The sequence below is a fragment of the Sparus aurata genome, chromosome 1 (genome assembly GCF_900880675.1).
Source record: "Sparus aurata chromosome 1, fSpaAur1.1, whole genome shotgun sequence".
Classification (NCBI taxonomy): Eukaryota; Metazoa; Chordata; class Actinopteri; order Spariformes; family Sparidae; genus Sparus; species Sparus aurata.
Genome location: NC_044187.1, coordinates 11540163 through 11562787, shown reverse-complemented (window position 1 = coordinate 11562787; position 22625 = coordinate 11540163). Strand labels below are relative to the sequence as shown.

General features: G+C 42.3%; 1 protein-coding gene and 1 long non-coding RNA gene across 3 annotated transcripts in view; one reads left to right on the top strand and one right to left on the bottom strand.

Moving 5' to 3' along the window:
- Positions 1-14550, bottom strand: part of LOC115579011 (voltage-dependent T-type calcium channel subunit alpha-1I-like) — a 49033-nt gene extending 34483 nt beyond the window's left edge. Inside the window, exons 1-6 of one of the 2 annotated variants that reach the window (XM_030412464.1) lie at positions 14096-14550; positions 11612-11895; positions 2767-2860; positions 2466-2599; positions 1973-2070; positions 699-858 (exon numbers count right to left, since the gene is read on the bottom strand). In XM_030412464.1, the coding sequence (XP_030268324.1) occupies positions 699-858; positions 1973-2070; positions 2466-2599; positions 2767-2860; positions 11612-11895; positions 14096-14125 (800 nt within the window). In that variant the 5' untranslated portion in view covers positions 14126-14550. The remainder of the gene's footprint in view (positions 1-698; positions 859-1972; positions 2071-2465; positions 2600-2766; positions 2861-11611; positions 11896-14095) is intronic. The other variant, XM_030412458.1, reaches the window with a different exon arrangement.
- Positions 14551-14711: 161 nt separating this feature from the next.
- The window catches only part of LOC115579068 (uncharacterized), a 42702-nt gene continuing 34788 nt past the window's right edge, over positions 14712-22625 (top strand). Inside the window, exons 1-4 of the long non-coding RNA XR_003983584.1 lie at positions 14712-14948; positions 15051-15091; positions 15490-15590; positions 20954-21039. This is a non-coding gene — a long non-coding RNA (uncharacterized LOC115579068). The remainder of the gene's footprint in view (positions 14949-15050; positions 15092-15489; positions 15591-20953; positions 21040-22625) is intronic.

Sequence of the window (22625 nt, the reverse complement as noted above, 5' to 3'; positions counted from 1 at the left end):
TCCAGCGGTCGTATCTCAGAAATGTCTCCTGCCTCTGTGACAAAATAAAAGCAACACAAAGGTTTTCCTTTTAAAGTCAGTGCTGACAATTCTGTCTGTTTTTGACATGATGATGTCTTGCAGTGACTATAAACTGTTTTGTGTCTTAGGTTCTTCAATGTGACAACACAATTTCTCGCTAGTAACCACAGTAGCACTGTCTGGGATTAATACCTAAGCTGGAAGGTTGAGCAGATGTGAGGCCAGGAGGTGAACATGACGTTATCTGATGTTATGTGATATCATATGATCGTGTTTGAGAACATGCGAGAGGGAGCAAGAGTCGTGGTGTAACGTTGTCAGTTAGACAGTGATCGAGCATGACATGAAGAATCATGGGGGAGAGAACAGGACTGACAGTGAAACAGCCACTGAGAGTGTCTGAATAACGACACACAAAATTCACTTAGCCCTCTAAATCCCTTGATTTGTTATCTCTAATGCTGAAGGTTCCAGCAGGAAAACACATTTACACATTCACTTCCCCCCAGACAGAGCTGATTAGAGAACAAACAAGATCAGACTATCTGTGATATTGATCCCCTCTTAGAAATAATAGCTGGGTGAAAGAGGCTAATCAGTGGTGAGCAAACTTTTGAGAGTAATGAGGTCAGTGCGTCCCACTGTTGTGACATCTGCCGGTTACTATAGTAACTCACATCTTGACGTCCTCTCCCATGAAACAGCGGTTCCTCAGTAGCCCCGCCCACAGCTGCACGCCAACGATGCCAAAGATGAAGAAGACAAAGAAGCACAGTGCCAGCACGTTGCCCAGCATGGGAAGTGTGTCCAGGAGGAGGGTCACTAGGATACGCATACCTACCAACACACACAAACACACACATACAGACACCATAGTACTGTGCACTAGACACTACAGACTAGTAAAGACATGCACTAAAGCCAAAACTTTAATGTCAGTGACAGGAAGTGTTGGCCAGACAGAAAAATCCTTTAATGCATTCTGCACAAAACTGGAGCTCTGCAATTAATTGAATGGCAAATAATTAGAGTTCAAACACTGATAATTGGCCTCTACTCCACTCTGCTGAAGAGCAAAGACACAAACTCTCCCTCCTTACTGCTTCTAAGTCTTGGCTACTTCAAACACACTCCAGTTTTATGAGAACTCATTCTGAGTTGTGCCAAGGTCACAGAGTGTAGTAAAAGAAAAAAAAGAAAACAAGTTGGCTGGCCAGTTTTTGTGCCGCGCTGTTGAGAACAACAAGAGCATCGCATTGATTCCCATGACTTTGTTCACTGTGCCCTAATTTGTTTACACATGCGTATATCAAAAGGAAAGATGCTGCTGTTCATAGCTGGGTCCGCTCTGGAAATTAAAGAAATTAAGCGGAATGCCCAGTGCAGTCAAAGAGTACAAGGACAGTGACACATTTTTCATTGTTTGGGCTGTAACTAATGAGCCTACTGACTTTCAGCTGAGGTGAAATTTCCAACAATTTAACACATGGTCAAGTTGTCGCTTTCTGACCCACAGAGCTCAGCAGATACTTGGTATCTTTCCCGCTGATGCTCTACCAGGCCCATACTGCAGTCATCTTCACTGCTTGCTTGTTTCGAGGGCTTTTTGCCTTCAATCTTCAGCAAGTATAACACACAATGAGCTGGATTGCTGTAAAGTCAGCAACAAGAACGGTGCGTAGTTGTCATTTCACTTCTCTCTTTAGAGTCTCTGGCCTGGTGCATTGTCTTAAAGTCACTGGAGTCCTATACTGTTCACCCAAATTGGATGTGAACACAGTTCAAAGCTCTTAAAAGCTTAAAGTCAGCACTTTAACCTCACAGTCACTTGTTTAATCTAAAATCCAATGTGCTTAAGCACAAAGCCTAAACAATGAAGGGCGGTAAAAAAAAAAGTTGTAATACCTTCTGAGTGCAGTGTATGTTGGAAGAAAAAAAGAGAAAAACTCACTGGGAACTCTGTTGATGGCTCGCAGTGGGCGGAGAACCCGGACCGTCCTGATAGCTGATAGGCTGACATTGTGTCCATCGAGCGAGTACTCGAGCATTCTGCGGAGAGGGAAAGCCATCGCTGTGTCACTGGCAGCTTGATCAGCCTGACCTTGGCAAACCCTGACTGTCTACAGGGAATCTAGCAGAACGCGTTGCACTGTCTCTGGGATACATAGCCTTTTTAACTACCAATCACTGAGGTCTCGGTCTCTCAGGACCGAATGATGCCATTGTCATTCTACAGAGCTGTCACACACACACGCACTCACACACAAACTTCCATCCAAACACGTCGAAGCACGCGCACACACACGCTTGACATTTAACTGGCATTAAACAAGTGTCTAAGCTTTACACAAAACACACACATACACACACTTTTGGCTCATATTTAATGTCAGATGCGTGTGTGAGAGAGTGCATGCGGGTGTGTGCGTCTGTCAAACACTCACCCCACTATTACAATGAAGAAGTCCAGTCTGTTCCACGTGTCGCCAAGGTAACTGTTCTGACCTATGACCCCAAGAGCCACCATCTTCATCACCATTTCCCCGGCAAAAAACACAAAGATCCCATCATCCATGGCCTGCACATACACACACACACGCACACACCCCAAGGATTAGTGTAAACTGATTAAGAGGGAAAAAATTAAAGCAAAACTTTTCAGACCCTTGATAATAAAGTCTCACGGCTGAACATAATTAGTTTGTAATTTCAGTTTGTGTATGTGTGTATGAGTGTGTGCGTTACCTGCAGGAAGAAGGGGGTGTGGCCGCAGGGCTGGAACATCCCTAGAGTCACACAGTTCAGCAGGATGGCCAAAATGCTAACACGCTCGAACCATGTGACACGTGGTTAAGGATGGACACCACAGAGAGTTTGAACATTGATTTCAAAAACAATAATCAAAACAAGCACATTTCATGAGGGGGTTCCCAGCCAGTCACAACGAGCCAAGTGCAACGCTGCTCGCACGTCACTCTAAAGCGCCACGATTAGTATTTTCCACGTCTAGAACCTGTCAGGATGTTGGTAAGCAGGAAACCAAAATTTGGGCTCAGTGTACAGATTCGATTAATAAAATGATGGGTGAGGACTTGAAGAAAAGCCAAGATACGTGTGGAGCCACCACAAGCTGCCACACCAGGTGCAAAGTTCCTCGTCACGGGGCCTCTGAAAATCTACTGGAGCGATAAACACCATTCTTCCAAAATATATTCCCCTCATTTGGTGTTTTAATGATGGTGGTGGAGAGCACTGTCGAACACATCACCATTCACTGACCCCTCGTGCCCTGTCTGGAATCATCTGCATTCATTATGTGCCTACTTTCAGTTATTCAGGTTTCTCCTTTCATTTGTCACCCATCTGTATCCAGCCAACCCAGAGGAAACCCAGTGGGAAGTGACTGGTAAACAATATAAAGATCCAGCCATGTCTATCTTGCAGCATACAAAACATTACCGGAGTGAACTTACAAAATATCTGTCTGAGCACACACGCACACACACACACACACACACACACACAGCTCCAAGAGTGAATTTTGTGCCCCGCAGCTTGTAAAATCGAATTTGGAGGCACAGAACTTAATGTGCTCACCGAAAAAAACATTTCTTATAGGAGTAGAAACTTGCGATAATAAGCTTAAATATATCAAATTTCATTTACAAGCACAACTCCTGACAGGACATTCTGACGTTTGATATTTGCAACTACAAATGCGAGACAGGCACCATGAAACAGTCGACGAGGCATTTGAAGTCAGTTTAAGTGTAAACTTGCGTATGGTGTCTGTTTGTGCATCTGTGCTGCATGCTAGCTGTCAGACTGGAAGACGGAGCGCGGCTCAGAAGTGAGAAGCGGGGAGGTTTAAAAGGGGGGAACAGTCTGAAGTAGAAAGTTAAAGGAAAGATTGTGTTGTGTTGTGTTGGCTTCATACGAACAAACACACACACACACACACAAACGTATGCACATGTGAAAACTGCTGAATGGGTGACAGGGATGTATTCAAGAGCCAAGGACGCATACATAACAAAGCCCGGAGCACGCATATGGACACATACACATAGACACATGTGAGCACACACACGCGCTCACACACAGAGTCCCCTGCCCGGACACTTTGCTCTCGAGAGGGCGGAAAAATTAATGAGAGTACAATCCTTTATCACCCTTGAGACAGAGAGAGCGAGGGAGAGAGAGGGAGAGAGAGAGAGAGAGAGAGAGAGAGAGAGAGAGAGAGAGAGAGAGAGAGAGAGAGAGAGAGAGAGAGAGAGAGAGAGAGAGAGAGAGAGAGAGAGAGAGAGAGAGAGAGAGGGTAATCCAGTGTCCTCCCTTTGCTGTGGTTGCCATGGGAACCCCCATCTCACCGTGGGAACTGACTTCTGAGTTTCACAATCCGCTTGCATCCTGTCTGGACTGGAACACAATTAATACACACAAACATAAACACACATGCACACAAACACGCACACGCACACGCACACACACTCATTCACACACACACACATACACAAATGATGTCCTTCAGCACAACTCCTGCTGAAGCATCCTTCATTCCCTCAATACTGAGGAGGGTCGCTTTAATCCTGCTCCATCTGTGTAAATTACAGCGGCTTAAATAACCCCGTGTGTCCACAAAACACACACTCCCGCACACACATGCATAGTTAAACAAGGAGTGGGGCAGGGTCAAGGTGTGAGTGATGGATGAGATGGGAGTATTTCCACGGTTGGCCCATCATTCAACATCAGTGATGAAACACAGGGGGAACGTCCTCTCTTCCGTCTCTTGCTTTCACTCTCTCCACTGCTTTTCCTTTATCTCCCCTCACACTCAACCTTTCACTCTATCATCTCTCGTTTTCCTCCGCAGCCTTTTTTGCCTCTCTTTGGCCCAATTATTTTTCCCTCTGCCCGCTCCTCCTGCTCTCTGTCTCTCCCTCTTCCTTTATATAGTGTGGTATAATTTTCGATCTTCATTCCGTATCATTCCTCGCATTTCTTTTTCTGCCTCTCTAATATTCTCCTGTGCTCATACACTCGCTCTTTTCTCTCCAAACTGCTTTTTGCTGGCCGCCCTCCCCGTCCGCTTCTGCCGTCTCCACATATGACTGCCCTTGGGTAGTGCTTTAGTCTCTCTGTCAGAAACCTGAGTCTCGGCCAACAGATAAACTACAAGTACGCTTAATAATTAACATTGTCAGAGAGATGGAGAGGCATAGGTGAGAGATAGGGATACAGATACAGTCAGAGAGAGGTTGAGGAGGAATAAAGGAGGGGGCAAGAAACAAGGGCGATTAGAGATAAGGTGAAGAAAAATGGCACAGTTGAAAAAAAGCATAGCTGAGCAGCGGAAGGAGAGAGGTTAAGACCCTGACAATTCAAGCTTTAGAGTATAAACAACTGAAAATGTTGCATAGCCTCCAGGCTTTATCTTCTCCATAATTGCCTCACCCTCTCATCTCCTTCCTCTTCCTCCCACCACCGCCTCCCCACTCCTCCTATTCTCATCTCATGCTCTCCCTGGCTTGAACTCTCTCTCCTCGAGTGCCAACACAGGTAATAAAGGTCAGGCAGACATTATAAATCAAATCAGATCACATCACCCTGATCTTTCTGGCATCATCCTCCACCCTTGGCTGGCATACGCATGCTAAAGCTGGCTTGCAGGAACATTTTCATATGCAATGTTCATTAACTTAAAGGATCGTACCTCAGGGACACGCAGGCCGTCTGGACACATGTAGGATATGGCCAGATATTTTTTTCTTAATGCGTGCTTGTCAAGGATTTACATTTTCAAGTGCGGTACCACTTTCCGCATCACACCCTTTAGAGAAGGTCAGAAGTTGTAACTTACAGCTTTCTACATCAATTACATACCACTGAAGAGATAGTGTGTATGATTAAGCAGTATCTGGTGGTGATGAGGGCTGAAATTAATGATGAGTAATCTGGGGATTATTTTCTTATGATTATTATCTGATTTGGTTTTTTTGGTCTGTAAAATGTCAGAGAATTGTGAAAACAGTGTTTCCAAAGCCAAAGACAACGTCCTCAGATGTCTCGTTTGATCCACAAACCCAAAGATATTCAGTTTACTGTCATAGAGCAGTAAACACACCAGACAATATTCAAGTTTAAGCAATGTAAAAAAAAAATATATATATATATATATATGAAAACTAAGCAAAAATGTTTGGCAGTGACTTTTCTTCATGACTAAGACGAGACAAAGCCGAGCTTAAAACACATCTTTGAGGATAAAAAAATATGACGAAATGTATGTTTTGTTTTTGTTGACAAGATGAATTGAGACAGGGCTTACTGAAACTATTTATATATTTTTTTTCTGTTGCAGGAGAAACGATATCTCACACCACTGTATGTTTTTAACGTACCGTGGAAGTGACAATGAGGTTGACCTGAGACCTAAGAAATGACAGTGCAACATGGTGAATCCATTCATTCTAATTTTCAGGTGATTACACATTAATGACAACACAATTATAAATAATAACTTCTATTTCTGTTAATAGATCTCACTAAATCCTACATGTGGGACCTCTCCAATCAACCACTGGGCTGCCAACTTGTTAAAATCTCTTAATATCTAATAACTTAATTTTATCACTGACTCTTAAGATCATGAAGGACAACTTTCCACGTAGACCCTTTGATCTTTCTGGCAATGTTGACCAAAACCTGACTATTAACAGCTTATTAACGTTAACTTACTGCAGACTTGATGAGAGGTTTTAATATTCCTTCACTTATCACTTCATTACATTTATAACTGCTGACACACTGGCTAATTACAAAGTAAGAAAACATTGTCAAACGTGATTATAGACTTCTTAACTAAAGGGTGGTATGCGGCACGCAGCTTGTATGGTAGATTAATAACACTATGGACAGAGATGTCACTTGGTCAACACTGAAATACCTCAGCAATTACTTGATAGATTGCTGTGAAATTTGGTACAGATATCTACGGTACCCAGAGGATGTATCCCGATGACGCTGGTGAACATATCAACAACTATGGGTCATCCAGATGGCTGAATGGTTGGGGCACGTGCTGAATAACCGCGGCAATCTTGAATTGATTCCAGCTGTGGACATGTGTCTGATGTCACCCATCTCTCTCATCCCTTGTTCCGTGTCTCACTTTGCATCCTGTCCGAAAAAGATCCCCAAACCTTTCCTCTAGCGCCATCATAGGGTCAAAGTAGGAATGCTCCATATACTGTACATCAGGCCAATAAATTATCAACATTGATATGATCAACCATTTTTTTTGGTATCAATAACATTACAGCTGATGAAGAGAGAAGACAATACAAAGCCAAATAGTGGTAGTGGGTGTCAGAATGCACATTTATCATTGGTTTACGATGCGCCAATGAAAACAGAGAAAAAGAAGATGAAGAAGAAGAAGTAGAAGGAAAAGAAGAAGAAGAAGAAGCAGTAGAAGAATGCATAGCACACAATACATCCGCTAGGATTCAGAGAAGAAAGAAAAATTCTTTCTTTCTTTCTTAACCATCCATCTTTGCTCGTTACATTACATTGCTTAACCTTTCTTACCCCCAGGTGGGCATAAACAATAGGCTTTAGACCTGTTTTTAAATTACAAAAGTCTGAAATTATCAATTATCTTATCAGTATCGGCCATGAGAAACAGGTATTTAAGAGTTGTTGCTATCTCTGAATACAAATCCTTATCATGTATCCCTTGGTCAAAGCTTTTTGTTCAGTACTTTCAAAATATCTTAATGGAATAGATAATTACTGTGTTTTGGAAAAGATTATCAAAAATAACTCTCCGTCTAAGGTTAAAAGCTCTATCAGGCTGGGTTAATGTGGAAAAAAAGTTCATGAAGGGAAAACCCAATTACTTTGAGAAGATGAGGATTTTATCGATGAACTTCATGGTCTGTTGTTTTAATTTATCTTGTTATGTTATGTTTTCCTCTTTCTGATTGTTTTACATTTCTGATGTGGACCCAGTATCAAATACACTGGATAACCTGGGCCCTGTATTTACCTCTTTTGGTGTAGTTTTGGAGTCTGCCAAGTAGATCACCTTGGCTGGCAGCTGTGACGAGGCTACATTGGCTACAACATAGTTCACTGGGCCAACTCTGAACATCAAAGTTATGTCCACTAATAGTGTTTGTTTTTACAAGCTGAAACTGTCTGTTAACACTATGGAAATGATTCCTACAGAAAGAGAAGTTTTTTGCTGAATAATTCTTGCTCTAGGAGAAGTCTTGCTCTGAAATCGCGAGCGATGAGTTGCTCCAGGAAGACAACAGTGGAAAGAATTAAAGAGAGGAGTGTGGAGTTGACCTAGTGGAACCGCTGGCAAGAATCTATTTACAAAGTCATGCCTGAATATTTAATGGCTTTTGACAATCTAGATGAGGCAACAACTGTAACAACTAACCTTGTGAGATGTCAGACTTGAACAAGATTTGTGTTTCTGGTTACAAAAAGGGTTTTATTATTTAACAAAAAGGTCTCTTTCCATTGGAATCGTTTTCGTAATGTTGCCAGACACTTGGAACAACAACCTCAGTCAGTAAGTACCAACAACATGCACCTTTGTGGGTGGAACTTTGACGGTTGGAGTTGCCCCTGAGGATAAGGTTGCAGCCATTGCAGCCCTCGGCTGACACTTTTATACACACAAGTTAAAATAGATCCAAGTTTTGAAAATACTGTAATTCCCATTTAAATTCAGTAACAAATGTTTGTGATTCAGCAATTAAATATCACAAGTCTGTCACTTTCTTATAAGCCATTAAGTCTGCAGTTACTCTGTTTGTATGAATAGGCATCTTACTGATGCGTTTAAGAGCCAAAAAAACAAGTAAAGCACCACAGTACTGATCTATAATGCATTGGTAAATGATTTATTCACCAATAATAATGCCATTAGTTACAACTTATAAACCCAAGCTGACCAGAAAGTGGTATTGATCTAAAATATATGCGTTCCGACTGGGAATCCTCAAATGTGAACTACTGCGTATGAATGAGCAACCTGCTCTCTCTCCCTGATGCTCTTTGCTGCTTGGACACACACTTGGACTCTGGAGTCCGTACACACAGACTTGATTAAACATAACCTAGTTAAGATCAGAGACTGTCATGTGCAGTGTGTGTCTGTGTCTGTGTGTCTGTGTGTGTGTGTGTGTTGCTAGAGAGTGGAAAAGAGTGACTGAGATGAAGGTGGGCCAAGTTAAGTTACTGTCAAGTTGTCAAGGCCTCTTGCTCCACCCACTGCGAGTATGACAGCTGGTAACCATGGTAACACTTTCTGAAATCATGTTAATTGGCTGAAATGATTCTGACAGCTTACCCTGCTTTGAGTAAGACCTCCTCCTATCCGTCGGTGTCTCCCTATCATCCTCCCTTACACTTACACATACACCTCAAGCCAATTAGGAGGCAAAGGAACAGAGAGAGGGATAAACAGGACAGCAAAGGCTTAATGCTGAGTGAAGAGGGATGAGAAAAAGAAAAAAGAGATTGGAGAGTAGAAGAAGAAAGGCGGGCAGAGAAAGGTACTTGTATAGGAGTGACAGATACAGCTTTTCTCATCTTTAAACAAAAGGAAATGCTCTGAATGTTTCATGCACTGCTGAATAAGTTATGTCCTCTGTATGTGTGTGTGCGCGCGCGTGTGTGTGTGTGGTGTGTGTGTGTGTGTGTGTGTGTGTGTGCGTCTGCCCCCGCAGCTCTTGACATGTGTGCGCATGTTTCCTCGTGAGTGTGTTTGTCATATGTTACACTTTAAAGGAGCGTAATGACTGCCACATGGAAAGCTCAGCGCTTCACAAAGTCGGCACCTTGTTCCACACTTGGAGTAAATCTAACATCTCCTCCCAAAGAAAAAGGAAGTAACAGAAATCAATGTGGCTTAGAAGGAATACAGGAGAATGTTATATAATAGCAAAAAAAAGCCAATCGTGTTTTTGCTCCAAATAATTTTGTTAGATGTGCTCTAGGGTGGAGAGATGTACAGTGTGTTGTAAACATGGCACAAAGGCGGAGGGCTGTGTTTCAAAGAGGGAGGGGATGGAAGGGAAGGAGATAGGAAATTAATTTGTAATATGTACTGAGTGCAAAAAAAAAAAGCAGAAAGCAAGGAGGGGTCACCTCAGGAAAAATGGGACTTACAGCTCTTGGGGACTACTCCCCCCTCCCAGTGCGCTCACATTAATGTCCCTGTCGAACAACGTCCACCCACATTACTTCCCCCGCAGATCACTCACAGTAACACACACACACAGACAAACACATAGACAAACACACACACACTCGAGGCATGAAGTATAGAAGTATACAGGAAAAAACAAGATGGGACAGTAGCTATGTTGTATGGGCACGAAAAACGGATGGAAGACAGACAGACGCGCAAACACACACACAAAAACAAACAAATAAGCAATCGGAAGTAACTGGGCCGTCGGGGCAGAGCTACGCTGTTGCCAAGCAACCAGGTGATTCCTCTAAAGAGCCTCTCCATGGGAGATTCCCTCGTTTGTGTGAGGGCATTCACTCGCTTGTGTGTGTGCATGCTCGCATGTGTGTGTGTGTGAGTGTGATCTCGAGTGTGTCCAGCAAGTTAGTGCTGACACAGTGAGCGTACAATGTTCTTGGTGCGACCATGCTCACAGCCCAGCAGGATGCAGAGGAGCTGGGTTCATGGCATTTGTAGTTTTTTTCTTTTTTCTTTTCCTCGTGGTGTACATTTTATTTATTCAGCAATTATGTATTTATATTTTATAGAGTACACAGAGTGCTGACGGTGGCAAATATCCGCAGACGTGCACGGACAAGCGCACAACGACACGCGCACGGACAAGCAGAGGAACGCGCAGACACACGCACACATAGAGTCATAAGCAGTGGAAAATATTCAATTTGGGAAGCCTTGACAAATCCCTGAGGTGTTGCTGACGTTTATGCATGCTTCGGAGTATTCATAGCCGTTCGCACACACACAGCGCTGATAACTACACACACATACACGCACTCGCACCTCCACACTGACAGCAAAAGAGGTTCAGACAGAGTGAGAGACAGGGAGGGGAATGGGAGGTGAGATGATGAAGGCAGAAGCAGAGTGAGGTTCGGGAGGTGATGCGAGCTTTCACTATTTGTGACTTCTTCTGCAATATAAATGGAGGCCGGTAACAATGCTACTGACAGGCGACTGTAGCCCTGGAGATTCATTAGGGCTTGTCACTATGGAAACCTCCAATCAGGGAAAAATGTTCGCCGTCTTTCCTTCAGCTAATGGGTCCAAGGAAATACCTGAGGTCTTCCAACCACACACACACACACACACACACACACACACGAACATGCACACTAGTGACCTCCCCGTCCCCCTTGTGTTTAAATGTAAAGTAAACATCTAGGCGCGAGGAGCCTTGTAGGTACAACGGCTTTGAGAAAGTACAGAGCTCAAACACAAACAGACAGTGTCTCTCTCACGCTATAAACACACTCATGCGACACACACACACGCTTGCAGTGCTTCAGTTGCACTCCCGGCGGTGAAGGATATGGGTGGCAGACGGCTCGAAGACACCAGGAGCGGGGTGGGCTGGTTTGGGTCAGAGCCAAAAGAACCACTGGTGCTAGATCGGGGTACGGCAGCTCCTCCTTTTCTTCCTCCTCCTCCTCCTCATCCTCCTCCCCGTCCTGCTGCCTCTCCTCTCTCTCAACTGACACATGCACCCTCTCCCCCTCTTCCTCCTCATCCCCTTCCTCCTGCGTTGCTCCTCTGTGCTGCTCATGCAGGTCTGGCTCCTGGGTGCCCGTCATGGCCGTGCTGTGAACAGCCTGAACCTAAAAAGAGGGTGTTAAGGGCAGGCACCGGCAGATTGTTCAGGACATGGCAACATATGAATGCAAGTGCTTGGATCTGTGTGACTGTGTGTGTTTCTGCTGTGTTGCCTTGTGCCTGGCACTGCAGCTCCGCAAAGCCAACCGGAACTGCGCCGACTGTCAAGCCTGCCATCCTGTCCACGAGACCCTTTACCCTCTAGCAAAACATCATGAAAAAAAAAAACCAAACCCTTCTCTGCTTTTCTCTGAAACAACGAGGGACCTTTGAGAGAACAAGACTCACAGCGAGCAGGCAGCCCCGTGCAGGAAACATAAATCTAAATAAATCCAAACAGAATGAACTAATAGACGTAAGAAAGGTGCAAACACTGAGACTGTGCAGACAACAGGAAGCACTTAGACCCCTTTATTATAATCCCACAGCTGTACAATTCAGTGATGACAACAGGCCATTACTGATAATGTTTTTAATCCAGACTGGCTTTAACCAATCTGGACATACAGAGAGAAAATAGCTTAGAAGGCTTTATCATAATGCTATGAAGAGAAGTGTGGCGTGTGGGAACTGATACTGTCGCTTCTTTGATTTCTCTTTTTTCATTTACAATACATTTCCACTCATGATGGTGAGTGTTATTCATGTAAAGTGTTCCCCTGGGCTACAATTTCAGATAAAACCTCATGCAACATAGCGACATTTTCGAGCTACAGCAGGCTGCGGTTAATTCTTACAAATACTGACTGGAATTTCTTGAAACATTGGAATATCATGTAGGAACTGCCAAATTGAATGATGATCCCAGTGTAAATTAAGAGCGTGGTCATAAGAGCGGATTCACTCCCTGGCTTCAGATTTGATTTAGTTATACTCCGTCACGTTTTCTGGTGTATTAGGCAGTATGCAGCGGAGTTTGCCAGGAAAAGATGGGAGTTGGAGCATTTATTGTCACGAGAACACAGCAAATGTTCCCCACCACCTCGCGCTCTTTCCAATACGTATCGATCCCCCGAGATTCTGGCAAATTTATTCCAAAACCACTCATTTGTAAAGTTGGAGCAGGAGCTGGATTATTTGGAAAAGCTAAAACTGAGAAGAATCAGGACAGTAGAAGTCTGGCCAACCACAAGTCCATACAGGCATGTATACTCTGCCTACAGTGTGACAGGACGACAGGAGAGCTGGCATGCAAGTTCACAGCATAGAGAGGAGTGTATCAGTGTGTGTGCGTTTGATGAAAATAATGAGATTGAATCTGCCAGTATCCATCGCTCCTGTGTGTTTTCATTATGGGCACGTAGCCTAGACTGTGCGAGGAGTCCAGGGCCGCGCAGTTTAAGGCTTTTTGTTGTGATTCAATAGTAGCTGTTGGGTGGACATCAATTAAACATTGAAAAACAAGGCAGCATTTCTCCTGCACGCTTAAAAAAACCTGCTGATGAGTCCTCTCAAAAACATTTTTAAAAACTCATTACGAGCCTCCCTTGCTTAACAGCCAGACCATGTGGAAATGAAAGCATCCCAATTTACCTGAACCAGTCACCAGAACAAAACGTATTCATACCTCTATAGGACCTCTGAAACCCATTAAGCTTTATATTCATACTGTGCACTCATCACAAATGCATAAACTGCCCAAAATCCTTCTCTGGGGAATTTACATCAGCTTCATGCTGAACAAATCCAGAGCAAAGAACAAACCTCCAAAAAATGTAAACCTTTTCCTAGCACACTTTGTGTTGTCACACAGAGATAAACATCAATCTGAAGGCCAAACACTGTCATGTACCGACGACATCTATGAGGCTACAGCATGCTCAGCACGACTGTGGTGCGGGGCACTCAAAAGAAAAACAGTCTAATTAATCCTATAATAAACTGCAATTGATATAAAACCAAACATCTCATAAAGTCTAAACATTTTGTGGTTTTACATGATGTATTAGGCACACCATAAAGTCTGATAAGGTCACCAACTCATTATATAGTACCTGAGGCGCTTCATAAATGCCTTTGAACACATCATTTTAATTATTCCCTTTTTGTGGAAGACACACCGCCATTAACAAAGCGACATCACAGGATCTGGACATTTTCTATTGTGCCACGGACATTCACCCAGCGCAGTGTCCGGGACAGGAGAGCAGGGAAAAAGTACATAACAGCATAAAAAAACAAAAAAACTTTGTGCACCGTCCTTACCGGGGAGCAGCGTCCATCCACTAGCGTCATTCACTCCGGGTCCGCCGTGCGCCCTGAGCTCCCGGAGCCCTGGTGCTCCATCTGAGAGCAGCCCGCTGGTCCTCCTGCCTCCTCCCCCCCCCCGCCGATATCCAAACTCAGTCCGTCAGTCGGGAGGATGGAAAAGAGAAAAAAAAAAAAAGATGAGAGAGGAATGTGACGTAGAAGTTTTAATTACCGGGAAAAGTAAAGTTATATAGGACCAAGCGGCTTCCCGTGCGTCTGCGTCCCCCCCAGCCGCTGGACACGCTCTGCGGTGTCAGGTACCGGAGTTCAGGCGCACCGGGGAGAGGGAGAGCCGCGTCAAGCCAGCCGGAGACAGCACCGGAGATACTCGGCTTTTACCTTCACATTAAGACAGCCCAATCCCGGAAGCTACACTCTACAATCTACTGTCGCCTTGATAAATACTCATAATAATTTGATAAACATCTGTTAGCTTACCTCATCGGCTAACCTAAGTCACGTAATACTGCAAACAATTTTCGCAACACTTTAAGCTAGTTTTAGAAACTGCCAAGATTTTCTAGCTAACGTTCCTCAATTAATGATATGTTATACATCTCTATTCTTGCCTTTTTTTTTTCTAAATCTCAGCTTTCATCAAATTAGTATTAATGAGAAAACATAGCAATTTAGTAACTTTTAAGAACAAATAAGAAAGGTCTCTCTTAAAAAAAATGGCTGCCGGAAACAAAACCGTTAGGAGGAGCAGAGGACAGGACTTTGTTTCCTTGGCAACCAAGAAATTAGCTGCGGAGGCTACTCAACCACAGCAATGTCTGTCACCCCCCAAAAAACAACGATTTGTCGGGTATATGAGCACATTTTATTCGGATTTTTTTTCATTTGATTTCTTTAAAATATGCTGCTAGCCTAAATCAGCCCTGCCTCTTGTATTTTTATGTCCTCACAGTGTCACTCGACTGTGGAACCGCCCCATGTTACAGGCTAATGGTGAGTGAATTTGAATAATATGACACCGTGTCTCATCCAATAAGAGTTTTATTTTGAAAGTTTTCACTGGAGAACTTTATTCTTAATACAGGATAACTTGACACTGATGGAGCAAGTCAGAGCATGTGACTTGTCCCCCTCCTCTCCTCCTCACAGTACACCCCATCCCAATATCCCTCTTCCTTCCTTCCTTCCTTCCTTCCTTTCTTTCTTCCTTTCTTTCTTTCTCTGCCTGGTGTGTGTGTGTGTGTGTGTGTGGGCAGAGGAGGCTGCTGTCATATGAGAGATGATGCTCCACAGTCACACACAGAAGGGATTTCCATTCACTAAACCCAAAGGTGTGGCTCAGCTCCAACACAATACCTTTAAATCAGCTTATGCTATGTCTCTTTTCACAGGACATGGAAGTACTAATGGCCCATACTGTGATTTATAAAACAGTATATCCATAGCAGTCACAGTGAAAAGGTTTAATCAGCAAAAGCTACTTAAGAAAAAGGTAAGAACACTCATTTAGCAGTTTATATACGTGTGACGTGTTTATATTTACTGGTGCATTCACATGTTATCGGTAGTTTGGCATTCGGTCAATGAGGATTTATTTTAATCTGTCACATTGTATGATTTAAGATGCTCATATTATTAGGGTCTCAATTGTAACCTGGAATTAAAGTTACTCGCTGTGAAGTTAAGGAGTAAAGATATTAAAGGATATGCTCACCCAAAAGCGAAAATACAGTCATTATCTTCTTGCAGATGGATGGATCTCCTGTGGTGTAATCAAGGTCTCCGAAAGCCCTGAGATCCCAAACAGATGTGAGAAGACGTTATTCACTGTAGCTGCTAATTTAAAAGAGTTTGCACTGAAGTGGGTGCACAAGCTTGAGCACGCATTGGTGGCGTAAATAACATCTTTTTAAATCAATCTGGGATCTCGGGGCTTCCAGGGACTTACTCCTTATGAGCTTTATGAAGCCAATTTATGTTGGGTTTTTCTTTTTTCTTTTTAAAACAAGTCTCCATCTACTTCAGCTGTTTGGGAGAATGGTGCAACGCTGTTTGTATTGAAGCTCGAGAAATGTTTTGTTGAGTGTAAAAACTAACTGCACGGGGGTTAATGACTTTAATGAATTTTCATTTTTTTGGGTGAACTTTTCCTTTAAATATCCCCTAAAATTATTTATTTATTGATTATTTTCCCAGAATTGTACATAATTTTTCTTCCCTTAAATCATAGCCCGATGATAAAGGATACATGTCCTATTAGTTATGAACCTTAATCAAAGTAAAGACATGCGGATTTCACAGTAGATGAGCATGAGATGATACCAACAAGGCCTGGAGTGAAACAGGCAGAACAAGCATCCTCGTGCTTTAACGCAGCGACTGCTCATTTTTCTGGGGGCTCCATTCAATTCCCTGAGGCCCGCTGGCAGTCCCTGGTTCCCACTTTGGGAACTAATATTAGAACTACAGTCTACAGTAGGTCTAAGCAAACAGCTTACAGGGAGCACTAGTCTTAAATGCTCTCCTGCTTACTTTTTAATGTCTACATATGGCCTCCAAATAATTTTCCGGGGGTGTTTTGTTTGATGTTTACGCTCCATTAGTCAGAAAAGTCCCACGGTAGTGACTCTGAGAGGCTATAATGCTCATTACACGCTAGCAAACAAATTTGGATGGATTAAAAATAGACAACTTTGCTATTCTTGGATTGCCACTAGACAAGAAAAAAAATCACATTTTGCTGCGCTGGAGGAAAGCCATGTTGTTACCAACATCAAAGGGGTTGTTCTCTGTGCAGTGGCCATTTTCGACTGTGAAGTGGAGGTACAGGTTGAAAGACAGATACAAGAAGTCAAGAGACTGGAGTAAAAATAACAGAATACCTGAAGTCTTGTTCTGCTTTTAGACACACTCAATCCACACAGTCAGCACACATGTTGCTAGATAGCTGGAGCTTAGGGCAAATATAACACGGTGGAAAAGTTAAGTTGGTAAGTTTAAGTGCAAATATTGTAATCTTACAAATAGCTTCATGCTTCATCCCTCATCTGGCTTCACTACATCAGCCTCAACTGTATCTAGACAAAGCTTTGAGCTGACATGTCACGTGTTGTATCGCATTATAATGCTCGCAGTTAGCTTGTAAAATTCAGAATATTAACTTATCCGTGTGCTAAAATTATCCTAGCATGTACGTTTTAGCATGTACGCATGTTAACTTACAAATATTTATAATGTCAGTATAACATGCTAGGCTTTAGCTTGCTACCCTGCTATGTGAGCACATATCTGAATTAACAACTAAGGCAAAAGGAATGCGGTCATCGTTAACAGTGCAGACAGGTGGTAAATAAAAAAATGGATTATATGAGTGGAGGAAGGTGACAAATGTAGGTGCTTCCATGCAACGGTTTTAATAAGTATTAAAATGATTTAGTTTATTTAGAGTTAGACTCTTGTAAAATTCAGTATAATTTCTGTGGTACTGCACTACAGGCTCCCGTAGTAGACTACTGTGGTATTTATAGGCTTGCATGTAATTTTGGGGCATTTACTACAGGATTATACATCAGGGCATGTTGATCTTTACCATACGTTCTGTGGTAAGTATATGAATAAGGTAGCCCAGGTTCTGTGACACATTACCACACAATCTGCCTCACCTGTGGCACTGTAAAGTCAAACCACATGATTACCACAGGAGCATTTTCCAATACCACAATAGTACTTTTGTAAGGGGATTAGATGGAGACTTGTGCATCTTTGCCAAGGAGCACCTAAGCTAGAGGCTTTGTCGGTTTTTGTATTAATTTGTACCTCATTTGTTATCTGTTGATAGTGCCAAATATGAAATCAGGGGTCGATTTAATTCATCATCTGGGGTTAAGGATGTCCATACCAAACCGTCCAGACATTTGCTCCGGCTCTGACTGACAGACCAACAGATTCACCGCTCGTGTGGCTAAAAGCTAAGATTAGATTCTCACTCAGAGGAGGGAAACACCGTGCAATACCCAATCAACGCCCACAGCAGACAGACTCCTCGCTGCTATCATAACTCTTACAGCAGCAGCATACATCAAACATTTACTGTATCTCAACAACACAGTTTAAGATCTCTAGGACACATTCAATCACACAGACCTCTGTGGCTGACATTTTACGCTCCCCGAGAAGGAAACTGATGAGCATTGTTGGATGCTGCTGTGTACGTGTGTGCGCTTTGATAGTAATCGGTTGTTATTGGGTCTCGCTGGCTGTGTGTTTCCACTCCCACTCCCGTTCGTTTTCCCTCTCCTTCCAGCTCGTCTCATCCCTCTCACACTTACTGTCTCGTGTAACTCATGCAAGACTCTTTCTGCTCCACAGGATCATTTCATGCATTTTTTACTCCCGCTCTGTCACTGTGGTGTGTTCAAATGATGGTTTACATTAGTCACTGAAACACACACACACACACACAGGCACACGGGCAGAAAGACATTCCCTCTGTTATCAGTTGAGGATGGGTATCTAGGCCAAACATTATTATCAGTGTGTGGTACGCGCCCCTTGGGTGTGTTACCATGGTGACCATCATATAACATTATATACGGGGAAGTGTTTTATTCCATGCCATTGTCACCCATACGCACACATACACACACACACACACACACACACACACACACACACACACACACACACACAAACACTGCTGGAATTCGATTACAGATCAATAATCCTGATCAATAATTGGAATTGCCTTGACAACCACCTGAGGGCACATCCTTATACGAAAACAAACACACACACACACACATGCTGTACATGCACATGCACATGCACACATGTGCTGGAACACATGAGCAGAGTGACACTGAGCCTGCCTCCTACTTTACTTGACCTTGTTACAAAGAGGTGCATGAAGAGGTTAACAGAGCACGCCCATGTGAACACACACACACACACACACACACACAAGCATGTACATATTCATGGCATGGTCAGCGGTGTCAGTGTCAAATTCTTAAAGTTTCAGTTTTCAGAGTGCAGGGACAACAGTCATTATGTGTCTCTGTTAACTGTAAATGTGTTGTTCTGCCTCTCAGTCTTCATTGTAATGTTTATTTACACGGTCGTAACCATTAGCGGTATAGTCACAGTCCTACTAGCTAGCAATAAAATACCCATGGGTTAGAATTTGTTTTTAGGGTGCATGTAGACGAGCAATTAATTACACTGTAAGTGCTTTTTAAAGTACCTGGCATATTAAATAATAAATAGTTACTGAGTACATGGAAGGGAACAACAGGAAGTGTAGGAAGAACAGGTCGACAATACTAATGTTCCGAGGAATTATTTATGGTTTATTTAATTAAATGTACTCGTAAAAATGTGCTGCATATGAGAGTGTGAGATGTTTAAAATTCCATCATTTTGATGTTTGAAGATGGCAGTGTTGGCAGGGTAGTACACCAGTTTCTGTCCAGACTGAAATCAGACATTTTGGATGGATTGCCATTACATTTTGTACAGGCCTTTTGTGGTTCCCAAACAAAATTATCTTCCTGACAGTCCCCTTACTTTTCATCTAGTGCCACCATGAGGTGGGCATTTGTGGTTTCAAGTAAAATGTCTCAACAGCTTTTGGATGGATTACCATGTTGTCCCCTCAAGATGCACTGTAACAACCTTGGCGATCACTGAACCCTACATTTAGGGCCATCATCATTAGGGCAAAATCCGTATCTGTCCAAAGTTTGGTGATTGAACGTTTGCAGAACTGATTTTACCATTGTCCTCAGCTCAACTTTGTGTTTAGTGCTAATAATAACAATAACTTTAAAAACAATAATAATGATAATAATATTTGTACAACATATTCATGCAAGAAATGCAGCTCAAAGTGCTTCTCAACAAATACATGACAGACAGCTTAGCATAAAAAAAGATATAGAATGAAGATATGAACAGGGATAGAAAATTACAGGACTGAAAATTAAGCCTATTTGATAATAATAGTTACAAAAGATAAAACTGCATTTTGCACTACCTACAAAATGCTTAGTAATTTTCAGCGTGTAATGTAAAACGTATAACTTGTAATTGTAATCATACTCTTATCATATTGGGAAAAAGAAACGGACACAACTTTAAAACACATAGAACTTTTTCACTGGGATAATAATCTGCTCATATTCAGATATTTTGCTGTATTGTAGACCAGCAACTGGGAGTCTGCCATGCTGCAACATCACTGACTCATCCTTTTTATTAGTTCTAGGAAACATATGAGTCTATCAGACAATACAATTCCACACTCCCCTCCTCACTGCCTCGCTCTGCGCCGTGTTTGCAAGCATAAATGCACAGTGGTCCATACAATCATGGGCAATCATGCACACATAGACATTACATTTATGACAGAGGATGGGAGAGAGTTAGGTTATGAACCAGTCAGTGGTGAAGCATCTTTTCTGACAGTCGGCTGAAGTGAAGTTGCTTAGCAACCTTTGGCCTTGATGACAGGAAATGATGTCACGCTTGTAAGACAAAACACAAGCGGACACACAAACACACAGGCAGAAAACAGGTGCACACATGCGCACACACGTGTGGACCCGCAGACACATGCAGAGTGAACCACGCAGGATGGTAGATGGGAGGAATAATGAGTTGTGATGATAATCTCGGCAGGGGTTAAAACAATATATTAATCTTCTCTAATGGTCTCACTGATCTCTGAGTCCATTAAGGATGACCTTAAATATATATACACACAAACACCGACATGCATGGGCTAAGCTGTGAACATGTTTTTATGTTTTGCTGTTTGAGGGGAAAAAATACATCTGCTGCTCTCCCATTTCTCAGCGTCCCCTCACCCCGTCTGTGAACCCATCTCCTGCCTTCAGCCAGTTGTGCCTGTGATCCACCGGTCACGCCATCTCCCCGACTAGGTACACACACTTACAGCGTGCACACACAGGCACGAAAACACAAGCACAAATGAAGCTTATTGCTGTGTGCTCTGAGAGAGAAAGAGGAGACTGGCTGACATGTGGGGTTGTATTTCAGAGCTGAGGCGTGTAAGAGAAGATTTTTTATTGTTAATCTGTTTCCCTCCCCGGTTAAAAGTTGCAGGACTCGCAGCTCCACACAGTGTTCAGTCTGAGTCACTGCACTCGTTTCCTTCTGGGACCTTAACTTAAATTATTCATGTTTGTAAAGGGATGAGCTGCCAAAGACCCTGAAACTCACCATTGTGTCTGAGAAAGTGCTTTCGAGGACATAATCCAGTTATTCCCAGATATATCTGATGACACTCCATGCACTGCAGTACATCTTTGTTCTTTTATAACCCGTACTTTCTGTGTGGTAGCCTATGTGTCCCACTTTGTCCCTATTTTGGGCGTCTTGTGACAAACATCAGCAGTAGCACATCATTAATTAATAGCTCAAAAATGTCCAGTCATTATGTCTGTGTTGCTGTAAGTGGATCTATCTAACTATCTATCTATAATAGCTTTATTTGTCAGAAATTGGATGAAAACAACGGTGATTCAGATAATCAGAAAAATGCTGAATATCAGATACAATAATCGATCGACAGCGTGTAAAAGCTGCTTTTACTTGGTAAAACTTTTGGAACTAAAGTACATTTAACGTTAATTATTTGAAGACATTTTTTTCATATGAATGACTACATTTGTAATCTAAATAATATTTTAACGGGAGATCCTTGCTTAAAGTGTGACTTTTGGTTACTTTTACAACACTGCAGTGATGGAATATAACTAAGTAGATTTACTCTACTTTAAACCTCCACTGCACAATATTTTGGAGGTAAATATTGTACTGTTTACTCCATTACATTTAAATAATAACTTAAGTTACTGGTTACTTTATAGATTACACATTTGATAGATAAAAAAAACAAAAAAAAACACTGTTTGCAACAATCAGAAAAATGCTTATTATTGATACTTAAATACATTTAATATCAGATTTAAGAATTTGACTCAACTAAAACTGGCCTAAGTGATTTACATTTACCAAATAATATTTCTATTTATCCAGCCAGCCAGCCAGCCATCCATCCATCCAATTAAATATCCCTTTAAGTCTTTGACTTTGACTTCTTAATTAACCCAAATATATAAATAGTACTTTTAATTACACTGATGCACCTGTGTTTACACATTGTTAAATGGTGAGAGCACAGAGGAACAAAATGGGTTCTGGAAAGCAGGAAACTAATGTATGATCTAACTACATTTGACAGGCCAATTAATTAAATTTGGGCAAGTGCAATAAGTCTTCCAATTTTAAGAATGCAGAATTGCTGCAATGGAAACAAGGAATGCAAGCACACAGAGGATCCAAGTGTCTGCAGATACAAACAGTCACAATAGTGGCACTGTCACTAAAATCAGTGAGTAATGCTCACCGAGTTCAAGAGTGTGCATCAGAAATCAAGTTCATCGCAAAACAAACCTGTTTATGAAGACGCTCTATTTTCGTAATATTGTTACACTCTTTGTTA